This window comes from Solanum pennellii, chromosome 7 (assembly GCF_001406875.1).
Source record: "Solanum pennellii chromosome 7, SPENNV200".
Lineage (NCBI taxonomy): Eukaryota > Viridiplantae > Streptophyta > Magnoliopsida > Solanales > Solanaceae > Solanum > Solanum pennellii.
In genome coordinates this window covers 72,283,149-72,293,613 of record NC_028643.1, presented here as the reverse complement: position 1 = coordinate 72,293,613, position 10,465 = coordinate 72,283,149, and the positions used below count along the sequence as shown (strand labels likewise).

General features: G+C 31.6%; 2 protein-coding genes and 1 long non-coding RNA gene across 3 annotated transcripts; 2 read left to right on the top strand and 1 right to left on the bottom strand.

Annotated features, from left to right (window-relative positions):
• LOC107024156 (disease resistance RPP13-like protein 4) lies at positions 1-4,790 on the top strand. Its single transcript, XM_015225069.2, has 3 exons — positions 1-128; positions 916-973; positions 2,002-4,790. Exon 3 carries the CDS (start codon positions 2,009-2,011, stop codon positions 4,661-4,663), a length of 2,655 nt encoding a protein of 884 aa, XP_015080555.1. The 5' UTR covers positions 1-128; positions 916-973; positions 2,002-2,008; the 3' UTR covers positions 4,664-4,790.
• Positions 4,791-4,906: 116 nt separating this feature from the next.
• LOC107025662 (fasciclin-like arabinogalactan protein 21) lies at positions 4,907-6,151 on the bottom strand. Its single transcript, XM_015226425.2, has one exon. It carries the CDS (start codon positions 6,081-6,083, stop codon positions 5,031-5,033), a length of 1,053 nt encoding a protein of 350 aa, XP_015081911.1. The 5' UTR covers positions 6,084-6,151; the 3' UTR covers positions 4,907-5,030.
• Positions 6,152-6,520: 369 nt separating this feature from the next.
• Positions 6,521-7,162, top strand: LOC114078102. Its single transcript, XR_003579648.1, has 2 exons — positions 6,521-6,713; positions 6,795-7,162. It is a non-coding gene; the product is annotated as an uncharacterized LOC114078102 (long non-coding RNA).
• The last annotated feature ends 3,303 nt before the right edge of the window (positions 7,163-10,465 follow it).

The window sequence follows — 10,465 nt, the reverse complement described above, 5'->3', positions numbered from 1 at the left end:
GGAGAAAAAGTTCTTTTTTTTTTGTTATAGTTTTTCTCCCTTTTTTAATAAATAGGCACTTCTCAAGTTTAAAGAAACACAACCTCTCTTTTTCTTCTCAACTCTACACTTGTAATCACTAATTTTAGGTAAAAATATTCCTTTATCCATCCTTATTATAATATATATATATGCTTCATTGTTTCAGATTATTTTAATCTTGCTGTTTAATTAACATGTCATACTTTTCTTCGATTATAGTAATACATGTTATTTTCTTTGTTTCGATTATTTGTTATTTCTACTTGTTCTCTTATTAATTTTTCTCAATATGACCTCTTCATTGTTGTATTTAATCTGTTTTACATACTTGACTTTTTATATGCTTAAGATAGGGATAAGAGTGTAAGACTACGTACAATCAGATCGCATTCGCGATATTAAACGGATTTTGTTGTTATGGTTATCGTTTGACATTACTTTATATTATATTTTTATTAAATCATACTAACTATTAAAAAGCATATGATATTATACATATGCCAATGGTAGATGCAAAACATGTTTATATTATATTTTTATTAAAATCATACTAACTATTAAAAAGCATATGATATTATACATATGCCAATGGTAGATGCAAAACATGTTTATATTATATTTTTATTAAATCATACTAACTATTAAAGAGCTTATGATATTATGCATATGCCAATAGTAGATGCAAAACATGTTTATATTATATTTTTATTAAATCATACTAACTATTAAAGAGCATATGATATTATACATATGCCAATAGTAGGTGCAAAACATGTCATAGTATTTTTAAAATTTTTATCTACTTAGTTCCCCTAAAGAGTTACATTCTTTATATATATCTCTGTTCACTGTTCCATTTTTCATTCTTTATTTGAATTCATGACTTGTTATTAGGTGTTGAAGAGCTTTGTAGAGATACTGCCAGGATTTCTGGACAAAATTGCATTGAGAGGTTAGAAATCTTGAGACTAGTCTTGAAAAGTTACAATATACTTTCTCTGTTTCTGTTAGTTTGTCTGACTTTAAATGTTTAATAAATTGAAAATAACTTTTGAATCTTGTTGTTTTGAAGACTTAAACTAATGATATCATGTTAAATGTATCAAAATATCGTTTAATCTTATATTTTTAAACATATTGTATGAAAAATTGAAATTAAAGAGTCGTAAAAAAAGGGACTAAAATGAATATAAGACAAATAAATTGAAAACAACTTTTGAATCTTGTTATTTTGAAGACTTAAAACTAACGATATCATGTCAAATGTATTAAAATATCGTGTAATCTAGTAGTTTTAAACATGTTGTATGAAAAATTGAAATTAAAGAGTCGTAAAAAAAAAGGAACTATAAATGAATATAAGACAAATAAATTGAAACCAAGGGAGTATTAAACATCAAAAACTACAAGGTTACATAGTTTTCTTGAAGAAGCAATTGCACTTTTTCTGATTCTTGAAAAAAAATATATCAATAGGCTTTGATTTGGTTATATTATCTCACCAGCAGACCTTTTCTAATTTTTTTTCAAATTACATTCTACAGAACATCTTTATGATAAATTTAGTTTTCTCAACCATTGATTTTCCCTTACTTCCTAAACATGTCCAGTCCCATAATACGGTGACCATAGTTGATTTTTCAAATGGTCATTCAACCAAAGAACGTATAATTATATCATAAATTCACCTTTCTTAGTTGGGTGATTATCTAAGAAATCAGTTCCAGTGTCATTCTTGCTAAAACTTTGATCCAAAAACCTTTCAATATTTCATCCAAGTGTCACTATATAAAAATGATCTTTAGCAGAAATTAATTAACGATCATATCTTAATTGTCACTAATATGTATTTTTAGTAGCAGGGAGCACTCTTTATAAATGTCTCTAAAACCTGTTGTAGCATGACTCTTATTTTGTGCCCTCTTTAGTATCATCTATGAGGGCTCACTCATTACATGTTCAATTTTGATATATTTGCAGCTAAGAGATGGGAGATGCAATCATGGAAGCTGTAGTCGAGCTCATCGTAAAGGACTTGTCAAAGGAAGTGAATGTGCATGCTCAGTATGCAATACAATTCGAAAGTGAGTTTGAGGTGATGAAGAAAGAGCTGAATCTCATGCGTTCGTATCTCACTGAAGCAAACAGGCTGAAAGGAAGCAGTAAGCTTGTCAAGACAACCTTATCTGAACTTCAAGAGCTGATTTATGAAGCAGATAATGTGGTCACGGATTGCCAAATCCGCGAAGACTATCTAAGTATGAAAGGGAATCCATCTTGCTTGGTTCCGTCTCCAAAGGAGATATCTTTCAGATATATAACTGGAAAGAAACTGACAGGACTTAACAAGAAGATAGTGAAAATGCATAAGAAGCTGAGGACCTTTGTTGGTCCAATAACAGAACAAACACGAGGTGACGAAAACATCAGTAGAAGAAGGACAAGATGGACCTCACACATTTTTGATCAATCTGAAATTGTGGGGTTATCAGAAGACACAAGAAAGATCAAAGAATGGATCTTTTCTCATAGCGATTCATTACATCGCGTTGGCATTGTAGGTATGGGCGGTTTGGGTAAAACCACAATCGCGCAAAAGGTGTACCATGACAGACAAGTGAATGTGAGATTTCAAAAGAAAGTTTGGGTTTCTGTATCTCAAACTTATGATGAGCTTCTCATCATGAAGGGTATTTTGAAACAGTTGAATGGAGACGATAGCGGAACTGACAAAGGAGATTTGCTTAACAGAATTCTTGAAGCACTTTCACACAAGTCATACTTGATTGTCTTGGATGATGTATGGAGTATTGATGATGGATGGTGGGATAGAATCTCAAGGGGATTACCAAAGTTTGTAGAGCACAATGATTGTATTATAATTACATCAAGAAATGATGATGTTGTCAAGAGAATGGGAGCTACAGAATCAAGAATTCATCGACCAAGATTGCTCGATGATGAAGAGAGTTGGTCATTGTTCTGTAAATTTGCATTTTTGTCAACTAAAGGGAAGTGCAATGCTCAATTGGAAGAAGTTGGAAGAGAGATCGTGCGTAAATGTCATGGTCTTCCTCTAGCCATCAAGACCACAGGTGGGATGTTATCATCAAAACCACATTCACTCGGGGAGTGGACAAGGATATGTGACAACTTTCGAGAGAAATTGGTATCGGATAGTGAAAGCAATATTTCAGTAATGGCTTCTTTGCAACTAAGTTATGATGAGCTTCCTGCTCATTTAAAGCAGTGTATGTTATGCTTCTCAATCTATCCAGATGACCATGAAATTGAGGCGGAACAATTGGTTCGTTGGTGGGTAGGGGAAGGATTAGTCCGTGGCGATGGCACAGAAACTGCAACAGATGTAGCTTTTGATCATTTGTCTGAACTCGTAAGTCGGTGCTTGGTTGAAGCTGTGCAAAGAAGAAGCTTTGATGGCAAAGTTTATAGTTGCAAGATGCATGATATGGTTAGGGACATGACAATTCTCGTTGCAGAAGACGAGAAATTTTGTTGCTTCAATCGAGGGAGGCACATAGCCACGGTTAACTCTAGGCACTTGGGGGTTACAAGGGAAACAACTTTTCAGTCCTTATATGGGAACACAAAGCTAAGAGCACTTGTTCTCACTACAACAAATTACATCGGCTTCAACAGGAAAATCGCTCTGGCTGAAATCAAGACTCTCAGGGTCTTGGACTTGTCATGTGTCAAGCTAGATACAATCTGTTTGGTTGATCTATGGCAATGGATCACATCACTAAAGCGACTAGCTTATTTAAATCTGAGAAATGTTGCAAATTTGGACGAGATTCCAAACTCCGTAAGGAAGTTATGGGGCCTCCAAATACTGGTCCTTAGAGAATGCAAAGACTTAAAAAAGCTACCAACATCAATCACAACACTTCCAAGATTGGCAATTCTTGATGTTGGAAGCTGTCCATCCTTGTCATGCTTACCACAAGGTCTCTCTAGGCTTGCCAATCTTGAAGAGCTGTACGGGTTCAAGTTACCGAGTCCAGCAACAACAGAAGCTTGTCGCCTGAGTGAAGTCGTGGCACTGACTCAACTTCGGGTACTGCACTTAGACATAACAGAGGAAAGCATGATACATGACAAGGAATTGGCTGCATTGAAACAACTTGAACTACTAAGGGTGTTATCGATCAATGCAGGGGACTGTGAAAACAAGGACATCATAAGGAAGCTGGATAACTTGTCACCACCAACGCGCATTGAAGAGTTATATCTAAGGCACTACCTCAAAGAAACTACACCAGCATGGATAAACCCCATTTCACTTCCCCAACTGCAGTACCTTTGCATCGAAGATTCAAGAGTACTTAACCGCGTGAGTGAAAATTTTTGGGGAGATAATGAGGATAAGTGGAATGTTGAAGGACTGTGCTTGAAATTCTTGCCAAGGCTGGAGGAAACATGGGAAACATTCCAAAATGCAATGCCATCTCTCAAATACTTAGAAGTCAGCCACTGCAATTCGCTGAAAAACTTCAGATGTAACGTTGAGGGTTTAGGATATTGGACAAAGCCAGATGAAGAGGAGGAAAACAAGGAAGATCAAGACGTGATTTCGTGCCACGAAGGAGGTAATGAAGGAGAATTTGATGACATGCACTGATGACTTATTTGATATTCTGTATGTTTGTTGAGTTTTTATTTCGAGTATTGTTTTCATGTAACGAACAAGTTTGTATGGTATTGTATGTGATTGTGAATGATGGGATCTTAAATATCTATTGGAAGTTCGCTAAGAGCAAAAATCAAATTGATATAGTCGATGGGGGCATGTCTGATCCTCCAAACTTAGTGTATTTCTAGAGTATCTTACACAGGTGTGTCTATGTTTTTGGAGAGTCCGAGCAACATAGAAATAAGAACGATAGAACTAGCAAGCTAGAAATTAACATATATGTAACATGGTGTTTATCAACTCTGCTTGCATATTTAAGATACATGTAACAGAAATGCTAAAAAAAAAAGGTTTATCATCTGAATGAAATGGATAGCTCCTCCAAGTGAAAAGGGCGAGATATTCCATGGATGACAAACGTCTTAGACACGAAAATATCTGGTGCTGTGATCTCCACACCATCAATGATCAAAACGCGCGAAAAATTGCTCTTAGAAATGGTGACATTCAGGGCTGGAGCCAGTGTTTTGAGGGATGATATGTCCGGCAAGAAAGATAATTCCATGAAAGTGTATCTCTGGGGCATTATGTGAAGCTTTACGATTCTTTCAAGCAATGGTGAAGGAGATGATAAAAATCCCAAATGTGGAGGAGCAAAGATTGTTACAAAGCTTAAATTTGCAGAATCTTGAAGAACCCCATCAAGAACAGAATGCAATTCAATTGCAAAGGAGGCATATCCATTGGAGCTGAGCCAGTTGATGATTCTTGGCCAATTAACCAAGTTCTTGGTACCGGTAACACTTTCGTTTGGCATTTCATCACAAATTGGTGATTGAATAACGTCTATATGTTCGTCGATTCCATGAAAATCTAACACAGAAAAGGCCCCACTAACTCCATGAATCGAAAGATTTCCTTCAAGAAACACACCAGGATGAGAAACAGAGACATTGTTGATCTCGATGATGCTCTGTTTTTTATCAATTCTGGTGATGGCAATTTTCTTCTGAGATAAAAGGGTCGTCAAGCAACAACCTTGGGACATATTCAACAATTGTTGAAATGGGAATTTTGTAGGAGAAATATGGTAATGAAGGAGCTGCTTCATTGCCCAAGAAGGAACGGAGAGCTTGGAAATGGCGGAATCTTGAATTGCGAAAATGGTGGATTGTTGAGTTGATAGGAAAATCTCAGGAGAGAGTTGAAGTAGAGTAGCTATAATGTTGAATCCTTGATTTCTAAGAGCTTTAGAAGCTTTCATGGTGAGGGCATGTTTGTTGAATTGTTGAGGTGAATTTGAGTAATTGACGGTTGATTTAGAATGAATGGTGGATTTGATTGCTGTGTAAGCAAGAACTATGGAGAGGAGTACGAAAAACAGAGCATGACATCCAGAACTAGCCATACTTGAAATGAATTTTCTTCTGTTTGCTCTGTATTTTGTGAAGACGAAGAAGGAGTTCTTTAAAGGTCTAGTGGCGTTCTATTAAAAATAAAAATAAAAAACTCAGGAATAAGTGTGAGTAACAAACATGAAAAAAAAATAAAAATTACATGGGATGGCAAACATTCCTAAGTAATTATACAATAAGGGTATAATTTAATTTATTTACTTTTTATAATTATAGTTTATTTTTTTTTACTATAATTAATGGGGTCCACCACCTATTCCTAAACCAATAGTATAAAAACCTATTTTTTTAATTTTGTATATAATTTTACACAAAATAATATTATCTCTCCTATTCATATTCCACCTTTTTCTCCTGCAATTAATACTTCTATTCGATTTTGAATTTCAAATTGTCAAAAATTCAATTCCTTCCTCCCGAAATTGAATTCAATTTTCGCAAGTACTCCTAAATTTTAGTCGTTTTCCTTTCTCTTTTTTTTCCTTATTCAACAATTGTATATGTATTGTGTTTCTTATGTTTTTTCATATTTTTTTTGTGAAATAATCGATTGTTTGTTCTTATTAGATCACAAATTCTTCACAGAATGAATGAATCATCTTCATCTATGAGGATTACTAGAGGTATTCCATTGCATGTCAATTTTGTTTACAATTTACCCTCGTTTTCAATGGGTTTAACTCAAGATTTTGGGGTTGATGTAGGGTCTACGGTAAAATCCAAACAATTTCAACATGAACCAACAATGGAAGAATTGAGATCAAAGAAAAAATATAACCCTACGGCAGTTCAAGAAGTTCTTAACAATGCCAAAGCTAAAGGCATTAAAATTGTACAAGGAGGAAGATAGAGGAAAGCAGTAAACATTGATTTAGAGGAGAATGCATCTGAAATTGACGGATCTGAAGAACATCATAATCATGAGGTAGTGGCTTAAAACACAACTTTAGATACAATTTTTTTGTTACGTAGGCGTCAATATACAAAAAATTATTTGTTTTAGTAGATTGTGTATTAACGTAATTGTATATAGTATATTGAATGTTTAGTACACACATGTTTTAGTTATTTATATATTTCTTCCATTATATATTTGTATATTCCTTTAGTTATTGTATGTGTCTGTAGATTTGATTATTTTATACATACTTTAAGTTATGTATAATGAATAATATACTAAGTTTTAATAGTGGTAGTAGTGGATTGTATATTAAAGGCTCCATATTATTTTTGTTTTTGTATACATATAAAAAAAAGTAATTGTATTTAGTTATACAGATGGGAAAATTTCATATATGATTATAATTTGTATATTTTAGTAGTTATATATACAAAAAATTATTTGTTTAAGCAAATTTTGTATTCACGTAATTGTATATAGTATATTGTATGTTTAGTACACACATGCTTTAGTTATATATCTTCCATTATTTATTTGTATATTCATTTAGTTATTGTATGAGTCTGTGGATTTGATTAGTTTATACATACTTTAAGTTATGTATAATGAATAATATACTAAGTTTTAATAGTGGTAGTAGTGGATTGTATATTAAAGGCTCCATATTATTTTTGTTTTTGTATACATATACAAAAAGTAAATGAATTTAGTTATAGAGATGGGAAAATTTCATATATGATTATAATTTGTATATTTTAGTAGTTATATACAAATTATTGAAGTTAGTATATATTAAGTTTATATATTATTGTAGTATATACAAAGTCATTTAGACAGTTGTATATATTGCCATGTTTAACTACCATATTCATGTACACATATTAATATACAAAAAAGGTAAGTTTGTATATGTATACAAAAGAAACGCAATTACACTGATCTTCTTTCTAATATACAAATATTACATCAAAAAAAGTATATAATTGTATCATATGAATTTTCTTCTTTAAAATTTTTTATATTTTTGAAATCAGTTTTCAAAAGCAAAACACTTACGTTATGGCTATATACGATTATCACCAACGATTACCTGTATTCGATTACACTGATCTTCTTTATAATATACAAATACTACATCAACAAAAAGTATATAATTGTATCCTACGAAATTTCTTCTTAAAAATTTATATATTTTTGAAACCAGTTTTCAAAAGAAAAACACTTATGATATGGGTATATACAATTATCACCACAATAACGAACGCACATACATCAAAATTTGTAAACCCAATAGAATATTGTATAAATATTGCAATAATAAACATGAATTTTCATCCAATGAACGATTACCTATATTCAATTATAAAGAAAAACAAAAAAAAATGAATGAACTGTTGTTTCATAAACTACAGAAACAAGTTTATCTTGTGTTTCAATTGTTGTATACTTCTTATTTTTTTTTGGAAAAAAAAATAAATTTGAACGTTTACCTTAAATTATGGACGTTTACCTTAAATTATGGCATTATCTAAATTTATTGTTAGCATATTTAATGCTTCAGTTACAAACCACTCTTTATAAAATAAAATTATATAAATAAAAAACAAAAGAAACCTTATATACAAAATTAAAGATACCTAAAATAACTAAACTATACCCATAGAATGTAATTAGGTAAACTATACCCATAAAATGTTATTTAATCAATTAAGTTTGCCAGATATGAAATTTGTTTGAGTTTTCAAACACAAACTTCCATTTACAAACTTTAAAAATTTGATATTCAGTCTCAACTAATCTGAACTATTTTCATCGTGTGTTCTAATTAGTACTTAGTTCATCATTTATTGTATCTAGATTAAGTTATTGACCTTGTTATATGATTCTGTTTTGTCGGTCTTATTAGTTCATTCCTTGAAACAAAATTTCAAGTCACTTTACCATACGAACTATGTTGTTTTTCATGTGTATTGTTTTTGTTTTTGTTGCTTTCACTTATTTGTTGTTCAGGTGAGATATTTCCATCCCTAGCTACTTCATCAAAGTATATATTTAACACATTGTTTTCCTCATCTACGTCGAAAAAATTCCTCTCCCAGAATCAATAGCATAAGTGTTAGTTGAACTAAGTCCTTACGGTAGGGGCCTAACTTAGAGTTTGTTTGGATTGGCTTTTAGCTTATGACTTATAAGTCAAAAGCTATAAGTTACGATTTCTAACTTATGACTTTTGATTTATTTTTGTTATTTTGGCTTTAAAATAAGTGTTTGTAAACACTTTTTAACTTTAGTCAAGCATTTCAAAGTTGTTTAAAAGTTATTTTGACTTAAAAGCACCTAAAATAGGTCAATCCAAACAGAAACTATTTTTTTGTGTGTGTGTGTGATCACATTTTCTTATGGTTCCAAATCCCCTTGATCTAGTGCCTTGGTGAATTCATCAATTGATTGTGGGAAAATGCACAAGTACCCCTTCAACTTATGTCCGAAATCCAGAGACACACTTATACTATACTAAGGTCCTATTACCCCCTGAACATATTTTATATGTAATTTTCTACCCTTTTTGACCTACGTGGTATTAGCTTAGAAAAAAAAGTCAACCAGCGTTGGACCCATAAGATTGTGCCACGTAGGCCGAAAAGGGATAGAAAATTATTAATAAAATAAGTTCATGAAGGTAATAGGACTTTAGTACTAAGATTGCGGGCATAGATTAAGTGAATACTCTGTATTATCCCATTGGTTGTCCTCAAATACCCTTTATGATGCTGACTGCAATCAATTGAAGTATCCAGTAGAGTTGAATTTTTTTCACTATTCTTTAGGCACAAAAATAGGGGTATTATGGTTGAGATTACTGTTCGAAATTAATGAGCTAATCTCCTGTAACCTTTCTCTTTGGCTCCCATCATTTTTGATATTTTTCATCTTCAACTCTTCTTAAATTACAAGTTCACTTCAAACTTTTAACATAAACTTCAAAATTTGAAATCTTAAAAACTTATCACATAAATTCAAAAACACAGAAAAATAATAACTTTAATAAACTTAACTGACAAATTTAGTAACTTGAAAAGTTCATTAAAAAAAAATCTTTAAAACATACTTATATTTAAAAACTTAAAAAATGTTATAAAATCAAGCTCAGAACAAAGTGTATCATCCAAATGTTATAGTGTTAAGGTATCATACTCAAAGATTACCTTGAAATTATACATAGTTATCCACCAAGATTGATATTACCTTGAAATTATACATATATGAATTTAATCAACTTTTGAAGAATCAAATGAACAATACACTATTCAAATGGATTTATAACAGAAAATAAAATATTTTGACAAACTTAAATCTTAACTACTTATGTCATTTAAAATTCAAAACTTAAATACTTATTAAATTTAGAAGAATAAAATTCATGCATATTTTCGTAATCCAAAATAAACTTATTGTATTTATTAGCTCTAAAAA

What these genes read in the sequence shown, in the direction of transcription:
- LOC107024156 (XM_015225069.2), top strand. Translation starts at nt 2,009, where the DNA reads ATGGGAGATGCAATCATGGAAGCTGTAGTCGAGCTCATCGTAAAGGAC.
- LOC107025662 (XM_015226425.2), bottom strand. Translation starts at nt 6,083, where the DNA reads ATGGCTAGTTCTGGATGTCATGCTCTGTTTTTCGTACTCCTCTCCATA.